Genomic DNA, 24869 nt, shown 5'->3' with positions numbered 1-24869 from the left:
AATTTCTTGTATTTAGTTTCACATTTATTTCTAACCAAAATCATTGGAACGATCTGTATCCTTAGCCCATAAAATTTGTTCCTTTCAGCCTTAAAAGTCAAACATGGACTGAGACTATAATAGTTAAAATCTTTGGCCACTCACCATGTAGAAAAAAATCTGGTTGCAAATTGCTTGCTCCTGCTGTAATGAGGATCTGAACTTATGTCAGAAATCTACTTGTACCTGCTGGTATTGATAGATACAGATGGAGGATATAGGAATCTTGTACTGCTTCGTCATATTTTTTTCAACAAAACATTCTTATACAACTGAACTATCCGAGCAAATTTCCCCACATCTCATGAATCCAGGAGTTTAAGCTCCTTTTGGGCAACTAGCATCTGCTCCCATGTCCTAAAAATGTTAAACTACATGAGTCTTGATGAGACCACCTCTTAAAACAGAAGCTGAAGGGAGTTCCTATTGTGGCTCAGCGGTTCATGAACCCGACTGGCATCCATGAGGACTCCGGTTTGATCCCTGGCCTCGTTCACTGGGTTAAGGATCCGGCGTTGCCATGAGAGGTGGTGTAGGTTGCAGATGCCCTGCATTGCTGTGGCTCTGGCATACGCTGGCGGCTACAGCTCTGATTAGACCCCTAGCCTGGGAACCTCTATATGCCACGGGTGCAGCCCTAGGAAGACAAAAAAACCAAAACCAAAACCAAAAAAACCAGAAGCGGAAAACATACTTTCCAAATCTTTTTCGTTGCTGCAGCCCAGGGAGGCACCCTATACTCTGGCAATTTCTGGTGCACTTATGCCATATTTTTCTTTAGGAGTTCGCTACATAAAGAACTAGGGTCTGTTCTATCTACTAACTTCCTGAGACTATTCCTTCCTCAACTCTTCATCTTCATCTCTATATCCAGAAGAACTATGGCCATCAGCTGGGTCTCTGAATCCACCAAGATGGCTACTGCCAAGAACACCCCTGACTCCACCCCCATCCGTGTGCATTGCTTCCTCCTCCTCTGCTCCCCACCAGCTCAGCTCCACTATTGCCTAGCTTGTTCTCACGCATGTGTTCCGTTTATGTAGTGACGATCCGCTCTCCACCCCCACCTCCTTCTCCCTCTTACTGCAGCTCCCACACTGACTCCCAGCTCTCTATGGCAACGTGGCAGGACCTCCAGAAACTGCAAGCAGGTGGGCACACATATCCTTCTCTCCTTGTGCTCTCCATACCCAGGAACTTTTAATGCATTTCCCTTTTTTCCTAAAATTAGCCTGATTTGTTTTCTGCTGCTTATAGCTAAGACTACAAATTTAACATTAAGAATCTATCTTTCCCATCGCAAAACACAGCTGACAAAAACTTGTTTCAGGACCAGTGACTTCCAAAGATTTATATACATAGGAACCGTATATAACTTCCCTTCCTCCCTTCTTATTGCAAATATGATCAGAACGGAGCAGAAAGAACTAAACCAATTTCCATTCCAGATACTCAAGTTTCAGAATTACAAAAGAGTTACTGTTTGCTCAGCTGCTTAGAAGGATGGCAGCAGAAATGATGTGACAGAAAAGGTGCTTTAGAAATTGACATGGATGTTGTAATCAATTACTCTTAGTGGCAGGGCCTGCAATCCTATGATACAGTCATTCGTGCTCATAACTTTGTCTCAGTGGCAGGTGAAGAATCAATCAAAGGCAACAGAATAGAAAGATTAATAATAACACACAGTTTAATAAGTACATTAAAGATGTTTCAACCATTCCCCCGCAGAGAAAGCAGATCATATATTACTATTTCCATTTTAGAGACAAAGCAGTGAGGATGAGAGACTCCTGACGCTACCATAATGCTCCAGTCACCGAAGTGCCTTTAGCAACCCAGCAGGACCATCTAGCTGAGGTAGAGAGCTGGGCATGATGTAAAGGAACAAAGGATAAAGGAAGAAACCTCGGGCTGTGCCCATGAGGTCTTCTCTCAGGGTCTCAGCGTAAGTCTGGATCTCATGCAGTTAAGCCACAGGAAAGGGAAAATTCTCCCATTGAAGGAAGAGGAGAACTCATAGATAAACTCGTGAGTTCTGGCATTGGTAAAGGCTACCTTCCCACCATCATAATCCAGAGCAACGCCAATCTGCCTCGGACAGTAGGACAGGATCTGGAAAGGCTCCAGGCTGGTACATATACAGACCCCAGCTGAGGACAGCTGCAGAGTCCAGAATCCCTCCTCGGGGGTGAAGTTGAGAAATCCTCGTCTCACCACGGACTCTCTTGCCACTCCCACCAGGCAGAATTTTGGCCATATTCCATTTTCCTGAGACCATTCCTCCTCCAGCTCCTCATTCTCATCTCTGTATCCAGGAGAACTATACCCATCAGTGATGCCTATGAATCCACCAAGATAACTGCCAAACACACCTCTGGTTTCACCCCTGTACTTCATTGCTTCTTCTTCCTCCTCTGCCCCCCACCATATCCTATCCACTTTCACTTCCCAATACACTTTGCCCCACGTGAAGCCCCTACTGCCCAGCACACCAGGCTCCGGGTCAAATCGCTGCCCGTGTTGGTATTTGTTCATCCACAAGCCAGTGAATATCATACTCTTTCCATTCGGAGACACTGAGAGGTAGCCATTGGCTGTCTGGGAATTCAGGCTGATCCTCACTGTGGGGACAAGGAGACAAAGCTGTGGCATCACAAAAGCCATCAAATGAGATTTATTCCAGGTTCTGGGGGCTTTTATGCCAAGGGTGGGAGACTCCTCAGGGGACCAGCACAGAGACTGCTTTTGATCTCATGCTCATACTATTAGCAACCATGTCTAGAAAATAAAGAGAACGCAGAGGGAAAATTCAAGGGCACAGACAGTGTGATTGAGACTTCAGAGGAAAAAAAGATAAGGACCGGGATCACTGCAGCTGGGGAAATCTGGGGAAAGGTTTGCGGTTTTGAAATTTGAATTCTCGGGATGAAGAATCTGGAAAAAAATAGTCACAGTCTTCCTGACCCAGAACTAATGGAGCCTCACAGGAAAGCTGCAGTTTGAAGACTTTACTCTGAAGCAAGCTTCAGCCACTGTCCTCTCCAGATACTCACTTGTCTTATATTCCAGATCCCTCATCAATTTTCCTAGAGTAAAAGAAGAAAAAGCCAGTAAGCAATTCTGCTAACCACATCTTCTGGGTCAAATTCTCTCACTGTTGGCTAATATAACTTTAAAAGATGACAGGGTACCACAAAAGCTCAAGCGAAATAAAGAAATCAGTTCAGGAGCCACCCAGAGTTATCCAGTCTGAAGTGGTTCACGTCTAAAGTAGGTTTAGACCTACTAGGTTATCCGGTCTGAAGGAGGTATCCAGGCCAGCATCTGCTGAGCCCATGTGGTGCTTCATTACAGAGTACATTTGGGCATATTTCCTGTTTTTAAACTAAGTCCTAAACTTCTAGTCCTAAATCACATTGTTTCTTTCCATTCTCAAAGATACCTCTTTTAGATTAATTCTCCCAGGATTTAAAAAACTTTAGAAGTTTTTAACTGTGGTAAAAAAAAAAAACCCCACAGTCACTACCTTTACAGTTTTTAAGTGTACCATATTTTAATGTTAAGTATGTTTATGCTGTTGTGCAAAAAAATTCCAGAACTTTTCCATTCTTCAAAACTGAAACTCTAGGGAGTTCCCATGGTGGCTCAGTGGAAATGAATCTGACCAGTATCCATGAGGATGTGGGTTCTATCCTTGGCTCTGCTCAGTGAGTTAAAGATCCAATGTTGCCATGAGCTGTGGAGTAGGTAGCAGATGAGACTTGGATCCCACGTTGCTGTGGCTGTGGTGTAGGCTGGCAGCTGCAGCTCTGATTCGACCCCTAGACTTCGAACCTCCATATGCCATGGATGTGGCCCTAAAAAAAAAAAAAGCAAAAAAACCCCCAACAAAGCCTGAAACTCTATACCCATTAAACAACAGGCCCTCATTTTCCCACTCCTTCCAACCTCTGGCAACCACTGTTCTACTTTTCATTCCTATGGATTTGACTACTTTAGAGGCCTCATATAAATGGGATCATACAGTATTTGTCTCTGCAACTGGCTCATTCCACTTAGCATAATGTCCTCAAGGTTCATCCATATTGTAATATATGTGTCAGAATTTCCATCCTTCTTAGGCTGAATAATATTCCACTGTCTGTCTATGCCCCATTTTGTGTATCCATTCATCCACTGATGGACATTTGGGTTGCTTCTACTTGCTGGTTACTGTGCATAATGCTGCTATGAACATGAATGTGCAAATATCTCTTTGAGAGTCTGCTTTCAATTCTTTGGGAAGTGGGAATGCCAGATTATACAGTAATTACATTTTTAATGTTTTGAGGAAATGCCATGCTGTGTTCCATAGCCTCCCAACAGTCTTTTACCTCTCTTTTGATATGAAATATCTTTTTACCAACCCTGAGGCCTACTGACCATGATTCTATTTTACTCTTGATAATAGTTTTAGACTATCACGTGGCAAGACTCCCTGGATTGGACTCAGAGTCCCTCCCCAATGTCCCTGTTTGGTGTGAATAACACGTACAAGAGCCAGGAATTCTGAGAAGCCATGGCCACAATCAAAACCAAGGAAACATTATAGGGAAAGAAAGGCTTTCCAGGCTCAGAAACCCCCTCCTTTACCATGGAATCCTCTGAGTCCTTTCTCTAGAGAAAGAAGTTTATCTGAAAATTCTTCTGCCCGCTTTTTGATTGCAGGACTGATAGGCTTTTCAATCCAGAACTTCTTCCGGGGATATCTAGAGATGAAGTCACAGTGAGAACTAGTGAAAGAAAGGTGTGATTTCCACCCTCACCACCTGCACAGACACAAACACCCAACAAAGGACCAAAGGGATGCAGAGTAAAAGCTGCATTTTCAAGGGTCAGTTTCAACATTAGGGTCAAAGCGTAGATTAACAGAGTTCTGAAGAAAGGGCCATGGTCCCAGGATTCTCTACCCACCAATATATCATTTATAGCAATGCTAAAAAAGAAAGCAAGCCATTTTCTGCCTTTGAAAGTCTTCGAAATATGCTACTAATACTATGACACCTGAAGAAATTACCTGAGCATATAAACTAGACAAATTAAAATTAAGCTATGAATATATATTTTTAAAAAGCTTAAAATTTTTTTAGGGCTATACCCGAGGCATATGGAGGTTCCCAGGCTAGGGGTCCAATTGGAGCTGTAGCTGTGGGCCTACACCACAGCCATAGCAACGCAGGATCCGAGCTGCTTCTGTGATCTACACCACAGCTCATGGCAACACTGGATCCTTAACCCACTGAGCAAGGCCAGGGATCGAACTTGCTTCCTCATGGATACTAGTCAAGTTCACTTCCATTGAACCATGACGGGAACTCCTAAAAAGCTTTAAATTTAAAATTAAAGTACAGCTGGACAGAGATATATGAGCTAAATACAAAATGAAAGACATCTGAGGTCTTGATCTTTTTATCAAACAGGACTGAATTCAAGGCAAAAAAATTAAGTTAGACAACAGAGGATATTTTAGTTACTAAGATTATAATCCACAATTAAGATGTAACTCTCCTTTAATGGTCATACAGAAAAAAAGCATCAAAATATAAAAAGCAAAAACTATAATAAAGAAAAATAGGTAAAAACTCATTGCTAATAAGAATCTTTGAGTGATTTCTTTAGTTCATAACATATCAAGAGGTCAAAAAATGAGTTCCCACTGTAGGGCAGTGGGTTAAGAATCTGAGTGCAGAGTAGCCGCAGAGGTGTGAGTTGGATCTTTAGCCCGATCGCAGTGGGTGATGTTGTCCTATCTGCAGTGTAGGTGGCTCGGATTCAATCACTGGTCTGGGAACTTCCATGTGCCACATGTGTGGCCATAAAAAAAGTCAAAAAATAAGTACCAATACAAAATATCTAAATGACAAAATTACTAAGGAAAACCTCATAGAGCTATATCAAATCTTATTCCAAGAACACAGAGAATGTACCTTCCTTTTCAAATGTTTGGAATTGTCCAAGAATTTACAGCATACAACACAAAAAGCATCGATAATGTCCCAAATGGTAGGAATAGCAACAAACTTGTCTGATCACAAGATTTAAAAACTACAAAACATACAATTATTAGGAAAAAACCACCAGCATCACTAACAGATATCCTCTTCCTTCCTTCCTTCCTTTCTTGCTTGCTTTCTTTCTCTTTTTAGGGCCTCACTTGCAGCATATGGAAGTTCCCAGGCTAGGGTCAAATTGGAGCTGCAGCTGCCAGCCTGTACCACAGCCACAGCAACGCCAGATCTGAGTCACATCTCACTGCAGCTTGTGACAGTGCTGGATCCTTAACCCATTGAGCGAGGCCAGGGATTGAACCCACATCCTCATGGACACTTCTGGGGTTCTTAACCCACTAAGCCACAATGAGAACTTCCAGGTATCCTCTTTCTTAAACAAATTTTATGTTAAATAGCAAAGCAAATTCAAACAAAATATCTAGAAAACAATGAAAATATCATAGAAATTATGGCATATGACAAAAGCAGGGCTCATAGACATACACACAAAAACAAAAAAAAATTATTTAAAATAGAAAAAAAGAAGAGAGAGGCAAGTAGAGGAGTCAAAAGTAGAAATACACAAAACAAATATATTCAGATACAAAGAAATTAAATTTAAGGACATTATTAGGCAAACTATGCAAATACTTTTAAAAATATAAGTGAAAATGGTGATTTTCCAGGCACTATAAATAGTAAACATTCCAATTTAAAAGTGTCAGAATGAATTTATTTAAAAAGAAAACAAAAATTTATGGCCCTAAAAAGACAAAAGACAAACAAAAAACAAAAAACAAAAAAACCCGCCCCGGACTTCCTGTTGTGGTGCAGGGGAAACGAATCTGACTAGGAACCATGAGGTTGTGGGTTTGATCCCTGGCCTCACCCAGTGGGTTAAGGATCCAGCATTGCCGTGAGCTGTGGTGTAGGTCGCAGAGGTGGCTCAGATCTGGAGTTGCTGTGGCTGTGGTGTAGGCCAGCAGCTGTAGCTCCAATTCGACCCCTAGCCTGGGAACCTCCATATGTCTCAGATGTGGCCCTAAGAAAAAAGAAAAAAAAAAACCGAAAAAAAGAAAAACCACCAAACCAATGCAAAAAAAGAAAGAAAGAAAGAAAGAAAGAAAGAAAGAAAGAAAGAAAGAAAGAAAGAAAAAAAGACAGAACACAGAAAGGTTGAGAGTTAAAGGGTAAAAAGTTAAATAGCATGCAGACACTAATCAAAAAAACACTAGAATAATTTTACTAACATTAGACACATTACTCTGGGGCAAGAAGTACCATCCATTCGGCATCACTCTCCTTTACTGAATGACTACTCATCTGTAATTATCTCTGTCTAGTCTCCCCAGCCAGAGTCTCATCATCCTCCTTTCTACCCAGTAACTGCTCCTGCTCCACAGTAAATGTTAAGTATAGGCCGATAATCCTGGATGTCTCTGGGATGAACTGTGTTCTTAGTAAAATACCAGCCTTGTATCTCTGTTCAAAGCTTCTGATATTAGGCAGGTATAATTCCTGTCAAACTATCACAGAAACCATTATCCCTATGACCCATATGAGAGTTCACTTCTTTTTTTTTTTTTTTTTTTGTCTTTTGTCTTTTTAGGACTGTATCCGCAGCATATGGCGGTTCCCAGGCGAGGGGTCTAATCAGAGCTATAGCTGCTGGCCTACATCAGAGCCACAGCAACACCAGATTCGAGCCTTGTCTGCGACCTACACCACAGCTCACAGCAACACCGGATCCTAAAGCCACTGAGAGAGGCCAGGGATCGAACCTGCAACCTCATGGTTCCTAGTCGGCTTTGTTTCCGCTGCGCCACGACGTGAACTCCGAGAGTCCACTTCTTATGTTCAGGCAGAGAGCAGGAAACCATCACTATGGAGCATGGAGGACAATGCAATGATGAAACGTGCTGTACAGCATATGAGGGAAGCTGTGCCAGGAGAGGCGGTAGGGAACCAAGTAGGAATAGAAAGAACAAAAAGAAATTGAGTTTGATAAACAAACACGTATGCTAAATTTTCTCTAATACCCTCCCATAATCTCTTCCCATTTCCCTTCTCCCTATCCCATTACCATCCTAAGTTCCATGACCATAATTTTTCCAGAACTCCTTCCCCCATTCCATGGAATATCTTTCAACTTATCCATTCTAAAAGAACCTCTCTTCCTCCCAAGAATCCCTTTCCCGCCCTTGCCAGATTTCAATAAGGTGACAGAAACTAAAAACAAAGGGACACCTAAGTGATTTAAAAAAAAAAAAAAAAAAGGCAATGCTTACCTGTTTATTATGTCACTTGGGTCCTGGAAAGGAAGAGAACACAGACTGTCATGGAAACAAGGTTCCCAGGAGCCAACACCATTCCCTACAATGAGCTTGCTGGGGAACAGGGGAGACCATACAGAGAATTATTCTGTACAGGGCCTGGTCCTATTCTGTGCTCCCCTATAATATCCATTTATGAGGGCATATGTTTCCCCTTCTTTTTCTCCATTTGAGTTCTAGACTAGTCCCTCCAGGACCTTCCTTTTTCTTTTCTTCTTCTTTCTTTTTTAATGGCTGCATTCGCAGCATATGGAAGTTCTCAGGCCAGGGAGTGAATCCAAGCCACGGCTGTGACCTATGCTGCAGCTGTGGCAATGCCAAATCCTTTAACCCACTGTGCCAGGCTGGGGATCAAACCCTTACCTCCGAAGCAACCCAAGGAACTGCAGTGGGATTCTTAACCCATTGTACCACAGTGGGAACTCCCAGGGGCCTTCCTTAATCTGTTAAGAATCTTATTGTCTATCAAGATGAGACTGAAGTCTCAGCCTGGCTTGGGAGGCCTCTACTCGGCTGGCCTCATCTTCCCTACCTCATCTTCCCCTGAAAGGTCTTCCTCACTTAGGCTGATGCCTCCAGAAAGGTAGCCCCTTTCACTCTATGTCACCTTCACATCTTCCAAACCATCTTCCTCTGCACCTTCACCCATCATTTTATTATCACACTCATTAAGCTTATTATCACATTCATTTACTTCATTTTAACCAATGCACCTCCACCAAACAGAATGTTCAATTCCTCCTTCTTGCTAATTCAAATCTTTACATTTTCTTTAAGCTTACCCTTAAGGACCGCTAATTTTGTGAAAGCTTTCCTGACTAAATCCTAGCCTATTCCGGAGTTCCTGTGGTTTCAGTCTGAACTATTTATCGTGATTATAAATGTATAGCTTCTCCTACCTCATTGTATGATCTGTGCATATTACAGTCCCTGGCCCATTGCAATTTGGGACTTAAAGCCTATTGGTTTACTGATTAACTTATCAAGGAATTCAATACATGAGAATAAAACCTTGTCTCTCCTGACTCCTTGTCCCTATCTCATGCTAATGGAGGGGCCACACTGTAGCCTGGAGCCAGAGGACTCAGGCACCATTTAGTTGGTCCCTCACCTGCAGAAGTTCAAGTGCTGGCTGCCGAGCCTTATTCTCTAACTCAGTAATCAGGGTCCCAAGCCGGATGACCTCCTCGGAGCCCTTGGTGACATGGCTGTTCCTGCCTTCAGTGAGCTCTTGTTCCATCCCCTCCAGACACTCCAACAGGTACTGCTCCCTTTCTCTCAGGAACCGATGGCCTTGCTCAAACACAGATGCTATGTCTTGCCTGTGGTTCTGGAATTTTGCCTAAAGGCAGAAAGAGAAAGATGACAGGCTAGGAAACACCAGAACATTTGTGAGATCTGGGGATGAATTCAGAACAAGGATCCCATCCATCACACCTTCCCTCTCCCCATCCTTCAATATCCCTGCGCCCCCCCTCCCAGCCCATACACACACTCCCACCCCCCACCCCGCACGTGTACACAGTACATTCACTTGAGACTTCTCTTACCAGCAGAGCCTGAATCTCATCTTCTCCCGTAGACTGAAGATTCTGAATCCTGTCCCTGTCTCCCTTCAGGACCTTCAGATGATTCAGAATTTTACCCTGTGGAAATAAACATGAATAATCTCAAGATGAAAACGAAAATGCCCTCAATAACAGAGATCAAAAATCAGTGAAATCAGTGTTTGACCTCATCATTTTCCTTTTGTTTCTTTTTTTTTTGCTGCCCCTGGCATATGGAGTTCCCTGGCCAGGGATCAGATCCAAGCCACAGTTGCGACCTACACCACAGCTACAGCAACGCCAGATCCTTTAACCCACTGTGCCAGGCTGGGCATCAAATCTGCATCCTGGCACTGCAGAGATGCCCTTAATCCCATTGTGCCACAGCAGATACTCCTATAGTAGAGTTTTTATTTATATTTACATTGTCTCTTTCTACTGCAAATATAGACAACTTATTTTAAATTTAATTGATAACAGAGAAGTAAAGAAAATCAACACGAAAAGTGAAGGGCAAAGTATATCTATTAACTCCAATCATTGAGAGAATGACTAAATTGGTTTTAAGATTCCTGGCAACCAAGGAGAAGAGGAAAACAATGAATCACATAATTCTTTAGCTTGCAGGAGGAAATATACTAGTACGTCAGAAAAAAAAAATTTTCCCTGAGATTAAATTCTGAAAGAAAATTTATACAAGATGCAATATTCTAAAAAATATTTTTACAACATTTTCATGCTAAAAACACACAATTTGAAGCTATATATCAAGAGGACTACCAAGAGTGCTAGTATTCTAGGAGTTCTCATCATGGCTCAGCAAAAACGAATCTGACTAGTATCAATGGCCTCACTCAGTGGGTTAAGGATCGGGTGTTGCCATGAGCTGTGGTGTAGGCTGCAGATGCGGCTCGGTTCTGGCATTGCTGTGGCTGTGGTGTAGGCCAGTGGCTATAGCTCCGATTCGACCCCTAGCCTGGGGACCTCCATAGGCCATGGGTGTGGCCCAACAAAAGACGAAAAAAAAAAAGAGTGTTGGTATTCTAGGCTGCTGCCTGAGACCTGATCAAACGCCTCAAACTAAAACATCACGGCAGACTTGCTCTTATAAATGATATGAAAACAAACCATTTTTTTTTCTCTTTTTCTTTTGGGCCGTGCCCATGGCATGCAGAAGTTCCAGGGCCAAGGACTGAACCCATGCCACGGCAGCAACCCAAGTACAGCAGTGACACACTGAGTCTTTAACCTGCTGAGCCACCAGGGAACCCTGAAAACAAACCAGTTTTATTATCTAAATTCAAAGGATAATACGTTGACAAGAATTCTCCATGCTTAAGTATCTGGACCTTCACCTTATACTGTTAGAATGGCTATTATTTTTTAAAAAAGGAAAGATAACAAATATTGGTGAAGATGTGAAGCAAAGGAAATCCTGGTGCACTATTGACAGGAATGGAAACAGCACAGTCATTATGAAAAACTCTTTGGATGTTTCTCAAAAAATTAAAAATAGAACTTCCATAGGATCGAACAATCCCACTTCTAAGTATTTATCCAAAGGAATTGAAATCAGGATCTCAGAGACACCTGCACTCCCATGTTCACTGCAGCATTATCCTCAGTAGCCAAGACATGGAAACAACCTAAATGTCCAATGGGTGAATGGAAAAAAAAACAATGTGGTATATACATCCAATGAAATATCACTCAGCCTTAACGAAGAAGGAAATCCTGCCATTTGCGACTTCATAGACGGACCTGGAGGTATGCCAAGTGAAATGTGCCAGACACAAAAGACAAATAGTGTATTCATCTCCCTTATATGAGGAATCTAAAAACAGTCAAACATGCAGAAGCAGAGAGCAGAATGGTGGTTGCCAGCAGCTGGAGGCAAGGGAAAGGGGGAAATGATGGCCAAAGGGTAATAGTTTCAGTTATGCAAGATAAATAAGTTCTGAAGACCTACTCTACAGCTTATAGACAGCAATACTGTATTACATAATTAAAATCTGCTAACAAGATAGATCTTATGTAAGTGTTCTTATCTCCCTCTCTCACGCACACACACAAACACACACACAAAATAATAATAATTATAAAGCAGGTGGGGGGAAACTTTTCGAGGTGATGGATGTGCCTGTGGCCTTGATGGCAGTGATGGTTTCACGGGTGAATACTAATCCCCAAACTCACTGAGTTGTATACAGTAAATATGAACAGCTCTTTACGTGTCAATCATACCTTAATAAAGTGTTTATTTAAAAAATTTGGACCTTATCCTGAAAGTACCACAGACCTTTTTTGGCTACAAGAGCAGAGCTGGGGTCCAGCAAGATTCTCACCCGATGAGGCTGTGCAGCCTTCTCCAGGAGGACCGCAGCATGGTGCCTGTGCTCCCGGGACTCCCGACACATCACACACAGTATCTGCTGGTCGTCCTTGCAGTAGTAATGCAGCTTCTCCAAATGTTGACTGCACAGCTCCTCTGCTCTTTGTTCATGTTGTCTTTCCTCTCTGGGCTGTCTCTCCTCATCTGCTTTCATCCTCCAGATGCTCTCCACTAGGCTGGCCATCTGCCACACGTGGCGGATACTCTCTGTCTTAAAGGCTGTCTTGCAGAGAGAGCAATGCAATGGCTGCCTAGCAGATTCACAGACCTTCATGATGCAGTGGTAGCAGAAGACATGACCACAGTCAATGGTTACGGGGTCTCTCAAGTAGTCAAGACAGATAGAGCACAGCACCTCGTCCTCCAGGTTTCTCAGCGGGGAGGCAGCAGCCATGACAGCTATGCTCACGCCCTGCAGAGTGACTTTCTAAGAAGACATGAAGGAAGAACAGAAACTGTGAGTTTCATCAACATCGAGATGGAACCCATGAGATAATAGTTTTTATGTTTTAGACGGCTCCCAACCTTTTTCCTCCAAATCCAAAGTTCCTTCCAGAGCACTGGTCACAACAGATTCCAGTCTGCAACGGTACATGGGTATTAGTTTCAGGTAGCTCGCTTTGCTATAAACATTTTCAAGGCTACTTATAGATGTAAATAAGTGGGGGCTATTCTAGAGAATTATGGGAAAATAAATCCCCAATAAAGTCTAAGGAATTTCCCTCCCTCTTAGTAGATCAGCTCAATAAAAAAATATTTGCTATAAATATTACAAGAGTAGAAAACAAGAATTACAAAAAATTAGGGGTATATTTAAAAACTCATCTAAGAACATGAGAGTTAGCTTACTATAAACCAGGCTAGGGGTCCATCGGTCTGTTATTCATACACTGTCTGAGAAACTTCATCATTGTGGTTTAAACTAATGGTTTTCAAACATATTTTGAAACATCACAGCAAGAAATGCATTTACATCGCAGTCTAATATACATGCACATGCATACACATGAAAGCATGTCATTAAATATCATTTACTTTTTATTATGTGTAATATGCTGATTTTTTTATAGTAGGCCATTTTTGAAATTCTGATTATAACCCACAAATTTGATGTCATAATGCAAGGTATTATAATCTAGACTTTGAAAAACACTGATTTAAATCACAGTAACTTTATCACTAACCCTGACCTCTACCCAGGAGTGCAAATTCTAGGGAGCTATGAAGGCCTATTGCATCCATCACCACTTGAATATGCTGCTTGCACTTCAAATTCACATCTCCAAATGCATTATTTTCCTCATTGTTCCTGTACCTCAGTGAGAAGTACCAACAACCATCCTATTACCCAAGACACTTCATTCTCTTTTATTCCCACCTCCCATATGTGGTGACTGAATTAAATAATACAATATCATTGCATGGCCTTAACAGCAGAATATAGATGATAGAAAAAAAAAGCCAGTGAATTTGAAGACTGCAATAAATAAAAATAATCAAATCTTAATAATAGAGAGAAAAAAATTTTTTAAAAAAGCAGAAACTCAGTGACCTATGAAATATCTCAAGTTCTAACATTCTTGTCACTAAATTCCCAGAGAAGGGAAATGAATTGATAAAGGAAAAAAAAATTAGAGAAAAAAAATGGCTGAAAATGTCTCAAATATGGAAAAGACATAGATTATAGGTTCAAGAAGCTCAGCAAATGCCAGAGAGAATAATTTTAAGGAAGACTACCCCCAGATACATCATAATAAAACTGCTACAAATCTAAGATGAAGAAAAAAAATCTTGAAAGCAATCAGAAAAAAATAATACCACAATGAGGGGAAGACTGTTTCAGATGTTGGCAAATTTCTCATTAGAAACCATAGAGGCCAACAGACAGTGGGGAAAACATCTGTAAGTGCTGGGAAAAACAACAACAACAATTAATCCAGAGTTCTATACCAGTAAAACATTCTTCAGAAAGAAAAGCAAAATATAAATATTTTCAGATGAAGAAAAACTGACAGAATTGTCACCAACAAACCTGCCCCAAACGAACAGCTAATGGAAGTTTTTCAGGCTGATGTGAAATTCCAAAGGGGCATTTGGAACTTCAGGAACAGCAACAGACTAGAAGAAAGAGCGAGAGAAATGGTAAACATTTGGATAAATACAGTAGTCTGTTTTCTTGTTGTTGTTTTTTTTTTTTTTTGGCTTTTTAGCGCTGCACCCATGACATATGTCGGTTCCCAGGCTAGGGGTCCAATCGGAGCTGCATCTGTGACCTACACTACAGCTCAGGGCAACGCAGGATCCTTAACCCACTGAGCGAGGCCAGGGATTGAACCTGCATCCTCATGGATACTAGTCAGATTCGTTTCCGTTGAGCTAGTAGTCTACTTTATATCTCACAAGTTCTTTAAAATATGTAGGACTGTTGGAAGCAAAAATTATAATATTGTTAGAAAGATGATGTATGAAGAGGTAACACATAAGACAACTATAGGGAAAGCAGCCTATATAGTCATAAGGCTTCTACATTTTACTTGAAGTTGCTAACTTTTAACTTTAAGTAGGTTTTTAAGTGTAAGGTAAGTATATTGTAACCCAGAGACCACCACCAAAATAATAATAATATGAAGAGATACAGCCAAAAGCTAATAGGAAAATTAACTCAGAATATTAAAAAATATTAGGATAGATCAAAAGAAGGCAGGAAAAATGAAGTAGAAGAGTAAAAATATAGGATACAAAATAGAAATAATAAAATGGTGGACCCAAGTTCAACAATATTAATAATTACATTCAATAAATAGTCTAAATACACCCATTAAAAAAGACTGTCAAATTGGTTTTTAAAAAAAATAGACAAACTTGAAATCATGTTGGAGGGGTTCCCGTTGTGGTGCAGCGGAAACGAATCTGACTGGTAACCATGAGGTTGCAGGTTCAATCCCTGGCCTCTCTCAATGGGTTGAGTATCCGCTGTTGCCGTGAGCTGCAGTATAGGTTCTCATCACAAAAATAAATAGCAATGATGTGATAGTGGTGTTAGATAACACAAAGGTAGTTATATCGTAATTTATAAGTGTTTCAAATAAACATGTTATACACTTTAAACATACTATGTTTTATATCAATTGTATCTCAGTAAAATTGTGGGGGAAAAGAAAATGTCAGAGATTCTACAAAAAGTAAGCAGAACTAATAAATGAGTTTATTAACAAAGCCACAGAATACAGGGTAAATATTTTAAAATTTGTTTGTTAATACACCCAAATAAATGACAACTGGAGATTGAAAGTTTAAAAAAACAGTAATTTTTAGGAGTTTCCATTGTGGCATATGGGTCAAAAATCCAGTTGTTGCTGCTTCAGTCGCTGTGGCTCAGATTCCATCCCCAAGAACTTCCATATGCTGCAGATATGGCCATAAAATTAAAACAAACAAACAAAACAAAATGAAAGTACCATTTACAACAGTACCACAAAACATGAAATAGGTATAAATATGTGTAAGAGCTCTATGCCATAAACTAAAAAAAATTTTAAAAACATGAAAGAAGATCTACATAAATGGTGACATATGCTATAAATGGATTGGAAGACAGTATTCTTAAGATATTATGTTAAACTGTGGAAAGGCCAAGGGGCACCACTGGAGAGCTGTTCATAGGGCATTGTTTGGCATTCACCCAGCCTTGAAGCTCCCCACCGCCACCACCACCATCACCCCCTTAAAGGAGGATGATAATAATAAACCCCACATTTCAGAGGACTGTGGAAAGGATCTGATGAGATCAGGTTAAAAAAATGAAAATCATTTTGCAAGGGAAGATACCCTATGGAATGCTCGTTATTATTTCCATACCAAGAAATCCGAGTTAATACATCATTTTTAGCTGCCATCCTGAGCTGCACAGGGACCCCTGCTTTGACCCTTTTGTTTCTCTCTCCTCTGCAGTGGACCCGTTGTCACAGCGCCTGGTCCACCCCCAACCTCAGCCCGTCATATCCAGCCCCGAACTCACTTGGGCCGCCGGACCTCAAGGAGTCACGGAAGAGGCCCCGGTCAGTAGGATCTGCTGGGGCCTCTGCGACACGTGCCAGGCCCCTCTAGGCGAACCAAGCCCTGCCAGCGCCTCTGGGACCCCAGCCCCTCAGTCCGGCCCCCTGTACCCTCCGGAAAGGTCTCTACCAAGCAGCCTAAGGGCTGTAGCCGTTGCTTGGGGACCCGCGAGGCCACCGTCTGAGCCCCTCGTGCCCAGGTCGGCTGGGGAGAAGGAAGGCCCAGTGGCTCCAGGGGGATCAGCAGCTACAAAAGCTTTTAAAATAATTTGTCAGTACCGTGTTGTGATCCTCAACAAGCCTGTGAGGCAGGGCACAAAGATGCTGATAGGCCCACTTCACAAATCAGAGAGAGGCAGTGAGGCAACAGCCAAGACCAATCGTCCAAGATGGCGACTCTCCCTTGGACCAGGTCCCCGAGGCCGCCCCTGGGCGGTGAGGCCTGTTGTTGCCTGGCAACGCGGGGCACTCAAGCTCCTAGGCCGGCTTCTGGTTTCTCAGAGTTAAAGGCAGAGATTTTACCCTTTGTCCTGGGAGTTTACCCAACCGGAGTTCGGTGCTTCTGCTATTTTCGCTATGCATTTGCTTTTGCCCTTTTGAAAATTCCAAAGGCTCCACCACACCCCGACCCCAGCCTCTGGGGCAGGTCATGGACCACCGGAGTTCCACCAATCTGGACAGCCGTAGCCATTGGTATCCCAGAATTCTTTGATGCTTTCCCTAGAGGGTAAGGCCTTAGTGACTCTTCATGCGATGCCAGGCATCCCCTTATTTTTTAACTCAGATTAGGCTTGCGTGTTGGCAAAGTGCAAGGTCACATATAACCAACCAACCCATGGGAACAAATCTGAATCCCCAAACCAAATAAGAGCACAAAAGATGAAAAAGATCAAGCAGTTGTGAAAAACATTTTTGCATGGAACTTATATCCCTTCTGCTGCAAGACCAGACAAGTTTTTAGGCTCATTACCTTGAAGCCCAAAGTCTTTGCCCCTCGGAAGCCTCTAATGCCATCTCCCAACACCTGGCAATGTCTGGAAACAATTTTGATTGTCACACTGGAGGAAAGAGGGCTACTGGCATCTAGTGGGTAGAGACTAGGGAGGTTGCTGAGCTCCAATGCACAGGATAATCCCTATACAGTAAAACATCAATAGTACCAAGAGCAAGAAATGATGCTCTAGGAGACATAGGGGATATGACCCCAAGTATTCAGCCTCAACAGTTACTAGCTAGCTCTTCTTTCATCTTTTCATCTACAGTCATTCACTCCACCTCCTACTCCACCACACACTTTATTCATGCGTGTGTGTGTGTGTGTGTGTGTTTATTCATCCATTCATTTATTTATTTCTTTTAAGGAACTGGATTGTGTGATTATGAAGGCTGACAGGTCCCCAAATCTGCAAGGGTGAGTTGACAGGCTGGAGGCTCAGGAGAACTGATTGTGTAGTTTAAGGCTAAGCCCAAAGGCCTGAGAACCAGCATAACCAATGGTGTAGTTCCAGTCCTCAGGCAAGCGGGTTCAAGACTCAGGAAGGACTGATGTTTCAGTTCAGGTCCAAGACTGGAAACAGCCAATGTCCTAGCTCAAAAACAGGTAAAGGAATTCTCTCTCATTCAGAGAAGAAACATTCATTTTGCTCTATTCAGATCTTCATCTTCACCCATTTTAGAGTGGGTAATCGACTTTACTCAGTCTACCAATTTAAATGTTTTTCTCTTCCCAAAACATCCACACTGTTAACACCCAGGATAATGTTTGACCAAATATTTATGAACTTCATGGCTCAGTCAGTCAGGCTGATACGTAAAATTCATCATCACATGAGGTAACACTTCCTAACTCATTTTATGAGGCCAGCATTAACTACCCAGATGCCAAATCCAGAGAAAGACATCACAAGAAAAGAAAATGACAGCCCACTATCTTTTCTTTTTTTTCTTGTCTTTTTAGGACCATGCCTGCAGCATATGGAGTTCCCAGGCTAGGGGTCTAATCAGAGCCTCTGGTCTACACCAGAGCCACAGCAATGCAGGATCCAAGCTGAGTCTGTGACTTATACCACAGCTCATGGCAATGCCGGATCCTTAACCCACTGAGCAAGGCCAGGGATGGAACCCATGTCCTCAAGGATGCTAGTTGGGTTCATTAACTGCTGAGCCACAACAAGAACTCCCCAGTATCTTTTATTACTGCAGATGCAAAAACTTCAACAAAATTTAGCTAACCTAATTTAACAAGATATTAAAAAGATCGTTCACCATAACCAAGTGGGATTGATCCCAGGAAGATGAGATTGGTCCCACATAAGAAAAATTGTCAATGTAATACATTAATAGGGTGAAAGGAAAAAATAAAACATAATCATCTCACTTGACACACAAAAGGAATTTGACAAAATCTAACACACTCTCGTGATAGACAGTCTCAGAAAACTAGAACTAGAACTAGAATTCACCTCCATGATAAACCATGGCTAACATTCTACTCAACAGTGACAGACAGCTTTCTCCCTAAGATCAGGAAAGGACAAGAATTCCCCTTTCACTGTTGCCATCCCACATTGTACTGGAAGTTCTAACCAGAGCTATTAAACAAGAAAAATAAATAAAAGTCATCTAAATTGGAAAAAAAGACACAAAACAATCTCTATCTGCAAATGGCATGATCGTGTATAGAGAAAATCCCAAATATTCCCACAAATATCCCAAAGAAAATACACAAGAAAATATTAAATTATAATTAATTCAGCAAAGTTGCAAGCTCAACACACTAAAATCAGTTGTGTTCTATACACCAACAATGAGCATTCCAGAAAGGAAATTAAGAAAGCAATTCTATTTTCAATAGCATCAAAAAGAATTTATACTTAGTAGCAAATCTAACCTAAATTTTCTTAAATGGATTAAATAAAATGTGGCATATATATAGTATTCAGCCATAAAAAGGAATGAAATTTTGATCTATGCTTCAACAGGATGGACCTTGAAAACATTATGCTCAGGGAGATAAGCCAGATACAAAAGGACAAATGTGTGATTCCAATTACACGAAGTACCTAGAACAGGCATCGTCATAGAAACAGAAAGTAGAATCGAGGTTACCAGGGCCTGGGAATGGGGGAAGGAAGAGTTGCCATCAACAGAGTTTATGTTGGGGGTGGGGGGGAGATGAAAAAATTTTGGAAATAGTACACAGCATTGTGAAATTCCATACTTACATGTGGTTAAAATAATAGATATTATATGTATATTAGCCATAATTTTTAAAATGTTAAAAAAAAAGCATATGTGTTGGGTTGCTACATCACAGTTTATTCTAAACTAGAAGACAAAATTACAGAAACAATAATTTGGGCTCTATAAAACCTTATCAGGAAGCGCAAGTCACTCCACAGTAATGAGGATCACAGTGGACTTATCCAGTATATCCACTCCAATGGGTCCACTTCTCTGAGGCTTTTGATGGCTTCGTTGTGCATCTGCCACAGCAAATCTGGCGTTTCTACATTGCGTATGTTGGCAATCACTGCCTCCGAGCTTCTCAGAGCCTTTCTGGCAGCATGTTCGCATGGTTCCTCAGATTTCTCAGCATGTTCATCCTGATTGCCAGAAGAATTCTCCCATATCAATAAATATTCCATTTCCCACCTTGTGTTCTGCTCTGTTCTCTTGATCCAGCAACCCCAGAATCCAGTTCCATGTATACTTTTCTGGCTCTTGGTACACCTTGGCCAGATCCTTCAGCTCTTTGGGAATAAATACCTTTCTTCCCTTAGCAGGTCCATAATTCTCCAACTCAATATTTTTTGATAACCATAGTTATTGATCTAATGGGCAGGAAGAGAAGTTGGCCCTTGGTCCCGAGGGGAGTACCCACTATATGGAAAGGCAAAGGTCACTGCATTGCCTTTGGGTAAGGGGGCACATATCAGCTTCTGAGAGCTCCTGTAACAAATTACTATTAGGTAGCTTAAAGCCACAAATGTATTCTCTCATAGTTCTGAAGGCCGAAATCAGAATAAAATCAAGGTACTGGCAGAGGCCACTCTTTCCAGAGGCTCTAGGGGAGACTCTGTTCCATGTCTATTCCAGTTTCTTTAGACTCTAGGCATTCCTTGACTGCATTACTCTGCGTTACTCTGAGCTCTGTCTCTGTCTTCACGTGGTCTCTTCTTTTTCTGTGTGTTTCTCATAAGGACATTTGTCATTAGATCTAGGGTCCACCCTGATAATCCAGAAGGGTCTTATCTCAAGATGCTTAGTTACATCTGCAGAGACTCTTTTCCCAACTCAGTTAATAGGTTCTAGGAATTCACATGTAGACAGAGCCTTTGGGGACCACCACTCAACCCACTACTGAGGACAGTTCATGATTAGAAGGAGTGGGCCATTTCTCTAGGCCCAGAGAATGCAGAGGAACCTCAGTAGTCAGGATTTTTTAGTGTGCTGGCCCACATAGTCCCCATCCTATAACTCAGGATTCTATTATTTCCCAAACATGGCTCCAAATTTGACATAACACACCGGGTAGGTGCTGAGAATTCAACCTCCTCTAGAGCTCTGCTTCTCTTATAATTAGGTGCTGGGTCTGGTGTTCAGCGTTTTCTTCCTTCCTGCTGTAGGAGCTAAGAGTTTCTCTATGTTCCAAGGAGGTCCTCTGGATTTTACACTTAGTCTTTAACCACTGATTTATTATCCTCAGCTTTTAATTATATTTCCCCAATAGAGTAATTGCTTTCAGATACAGTCATTCAATTCCATTTGTTTAAAAATATTATATTTCCCCTGTATTTGTCAAATGACTCATATGCTGAATCTCCAGTGCATTTTCTTGTTCTGGTTCTTCACCCCAGTTTACCGATGCTGGAAATTTTTTTTTTTTTGTCTTTTTGCCATTTCTTGGGCTGCTCCCAAGGCATGTGGAAGTTCCCAGGCTAGGGGTCCAATTGGAGCTGTAGCTGCCAGCCTATACCACAGCCACAGCAACGCAGGATCCGAGCCGCGTCTGCAACCTACACCAGAGCTCATGGCAATGCCAGATCCTTAACCCACTGAACAAGGCCAGGGATCAAACCCGCAACCTCATGGTTCCTAGTCGGATTCGTTAACCACTGCGCCACGACGGGAACTCCGGTGCTGGAAATTTTAACAATAGCCTTCCCACCTATGGTGAAGACTATCAATAATTTCCACCTACCACCAGTAATGAGGACAGCCAGCAAGTGGTTAGTAAAGCTCCCAAACTCCATTTTAGGGGCTACCTTCTCAGACTCCACTTCTGCTGGACTCTTTTGCAGATGTGATCCCCTGAATAGCAGACTTTAGGACAGGGATTAATGTGAAGGAAGTTAATAGGGAGTACTCCCATATCAACACCTGGAGGAAGTGAAGGAAGAAGGACTAGGCAGAGCGAGACATTGAGCTGTGATAGAGTCACAGCAAAGACTTCAGTCTACCTTATAAGGAGCTAAGGAGCTAGAATGGCCCTATAGCATCACTGGGACAAAGACACTAGGTCTTTATAACCCCATGCAGACCAGTTGTGACATGCAAGAAGCCCTTGAGAAGGGGGTATAATCTTAAGCCAAGGGAGCTCTCTTTAGTAGAGGGCAATCTTTGAAGGGAGAGCTATGAACTTTTGGTCACCAAGCCTCTCAACAGCTAGGGGAATAAGAGCTTAATTTTGACAGAGGTCAATTCTGGTAAGTGCATGCTAATGTGCATTACATTGATCCATTCTGTAGATTTCAATCACTGTGCTGCCTGATCAATAGGTCCATGTACAAAATAACCATGTGGCAAGGATGGAGGTTACACAAGGCTCAATAAAAATGGACTTCCAGGAAGTTCCCACTGTGGCTCAGCAGGTTAAATACCCGACATAGTGTCCATGAGGACACGGGTTCAATCCCTGGCCTTGCTCAGTGGGTTACGGATCTGGCATTGCCGCAAGCTCAGATCCAGTGTTGCTGTGGCTGTGATGCAGACCTGCAGCTGCAGCTCCAATCTGACCCCTAGCCCAGAAACTTTCATATGCCACAGGTACGGCCATTAAAAAAAAAAAAAAAAAAACAAAAGGAATTCCATACCCCAAAACTTCCACCATTGGTGAATTCTCCACCTCTAGGTCAACTCTGAGGTCCCAATATAGCATCATTCCTGAGAGGGGGTAGCTAGCTAATTGATGCTAAGTCAATTTTATTGGGCTCCTTCCTTCATGGAAGGGTGTCACTTAGACTTCACAGACAAAGATGCTGTGATGGGGGTCCAGAAGAGCACCCTCAGCCTTGATGATTCACTAGAAGGATTCGTAAGAACCAAAAGTTATGTTCATAATTATGGTTTATTACATAACGTATATTACATAATGCAACGTAGCAAGCACTTACAAAGTAAAATCAGCAAAATAAGCATGGGGTGAAGCCGGGGAAATCAGAAGTCCAAGTTTTCAAGAGTCCTCTCCCAGTGGAGTAACACCAATATTCATTTCCATTGTTATTGACCAAGAATTATCCGCATCTCTATCACTTCTCTATAAATTCACACCAACCTTAAAGACTATGCTAAATATCCTAAAATAATAAGTCAAGGTAAAGCTGCTCTAGAGAATGAGATAAATTCTTTTGTGGGCCTGTTGGAAAATGTTCCAGTGTAATATAAAAAAGGACACACAGTCATCATTTTGTTTATGTCCAAGTTCAGGATTTTTTCTTTAATAGCATGGATTTTATTTGCATCTGGATTCAGACAACTCAATGCCAAAAAGACATCTTTGAGGAGTTCCTCTTGTGGCTCAGCAGGTTAAGAACCCAACATAGTGTCTCTGAGGATGCAGGTTCAATTCCTGGCCTCCGTCAGTGGGTTAAGGATCAGGCATTGCCACTAACTGCAACATAGGTCACAGATGGCACTTAGGAACTAGAGTTGCTGTGGCGTAGGCTGGAAGCGGCAGCTCTGATTCAACCTCTGGCTGGGAGAACTTCCATATGCTGCAGATGCAGACATAAAAAGGGGGGAAAAAGACATCTTTGAGAAAATCAAGGAATTTGAATATGGTATGGATACTAAATGATATTATGAAAATATTGAATAATTATATGAAAAATTTTGCTTGGTGCGATAATAGTATTTTAGTTACATAAGCAAACAAAGTCCCTATGTGTTAGGAAAGCATGTGGAAGTATTTATGATGAAGTGAAAGATATCTGTGGCTTGCTTTAAAAACTCCAGTTAAAAAAGAAAGTGGGGAAGGGAAGAGATGAAACATAACATGTGACAATCATTGAGGCCAAGTGGTTCATTATATTTTCTCTACTTTTGTGTAGGTTTGTTTGAAAAATTCCATAATAATTTTTTAAAATGCCATGATAGTATTTCCCTTCTCACTCTAGGATAACTGCACGTCACCACATAAGGTTTAGAATTCTTCACTTTAAAGTTAAAATTTTACTTTCTCGTTGTTTACTATAGAGTATATTTTCACTAACCTTTGAACTAAAAGACATTTATATAAAGGTCCCTAAATTTGGAATACAAACTATTTTATTTTACTTTATTTTATTGTCTTCTGTCTATTTAGGGCTGCACCTTCAGCATATGGAGGTTCCCGGGCTAGGGGCTGAATCAGAGCTGTAGCTGCCGGTCTACACCACAGCCATAGAAACGCAGGATCCGAGCTGCATCTGCGACCTAAACCACAGCTCATGGCAAAGCTGGATCTGATCGAGGCCAGGGATGGAACCCGCAAGCTCATGGATACTAGATAGGTTCGTTAACCACTGAGCCATGGCAGGAACTCAGTTTTAAAGAACAACCCAAGCCATATGAGATTGCCTCAGGCTTTGCCTCCTTTTCGTTCAAAACCCAGCAGTTCATGCTGTTAGCACTCAAAATGCCTTTCTTCCTTTTAAAAAGGACTGTTATTTTTTAGCCTGCTGCCAGGTCTTAACACAAAAGCAGTCAATTCTTAGTAGCACACAGTTATTTCTGAATCAGTCAAACCTTTGCTAGAAAACAGACATATAGACTTAAAATGCAGTTCAGTTCATTGTAACTTTTACCTTTCCCGTTAGAGATAGTCATTTATTCTGGCCCTGATAGCATGGTGTTTTTCACATGAAAGGGTCAAACAAATTCTTTGCATCTTTGCCAATGGGAGATCCGTATTTTTAAGTATTTTTGTCTGGAGGCCTCTCTCCAAGCACTCTAACATTAAGACCTTGAGATTTCTGAATGCCATATTTTAACTCAATAAATATGCTAAATAGCAGGAACATAGCTACTAAATTTTCTTGCTTGATTTAAGATTCTCATTTTAAATGCAAGTAATTACATCATACCCTTTGGGCTAGTCAATTTCAAAGGCCTTACACGTATTATTTCATTTAATCCTCACAACAATTCTATGAAGTGGATATAATTATTATCCCTGATTTTCAGAGGAAGAATCTATGGCACAAAGAGGC

The 24869-nt window shown here is 41.6% G+C and overlaps 1 protein-coding gene across 2 annotated transcripts in view; it reads right to left on the bottom strand.

Annotated features, from left to right (window-relative positions):
• Positions 1 to 1711: 1711 nt before the first annotated feature.
• Positions 1712 to 24869, bottom strand: part of LOC125135090 (tripartite motif-containing protein 26-like) — a 25064-nt gene continuing 1906 nt past the window's right edge. Inside the window, exons 1-9 of one of the 2 annotated variants that reach the window (XM_047794771.1) lie at positions 14376 to 14454; positions 12869 to 12924; positions 12297 to 12770; positions 9955 to 10050; positions 9516 to 9746; positions 8360 to 8382; positions 4675 to 4790; positions 3096 to 3128; positions 1712 to 2663 (exon numbers count right to left, since the gene is read on the bottom strand). In XM_047794771.1, coding sequence (XP_047650727.1) covers positions 1975 to 2663; positions 3096 to 3128; positions 4675 to 4790; positions 8360 to 8382; positions 9516 to 9746; positions 9955 to 10050; positions 12297 to 12737 — 1629 coding nt within the window. In that variant the 5' untranslated portion in view covers positions 12738 to 12770; positions 12869 to 12924; positions 14376 to 14454 and the 3' untranslated portion in view covers positions 1712 to 1974. Of the gene's footprint in view, positions 2664 to 3095; positions 3129 to 4674; positions 4791 to 8359; positions 8383 to 9515; positions 9747 to 9954; positions 10051 to 12296; positions 12771 to 12868; positions 12925 to 14375; positions 14455 to 24869 lie in introns of those variants that run through there. The other variant, XM_047794770.1, reaches the window with a different exon arrangement.

The sequence above is a fragment of the Phacochoerus africanus genome, chromosome 9, assembly GCF_016906955.1.
Source record: "Phacochoerus africanus isolate WHEZ1 chromosome 9, ROS_Pafr_v1, whole genome shotgun sequence".
NCBI lineage: Eukaryota > Metazoa > Chordata > Mammalia > Artiodactyla > Suidae > Phacochoerus > Phacochoerus africanus.
Note: the sequence above shows the minus strand (reverse complement) of the source record. Positions and strands in the feature narration are given on the sequence as shown.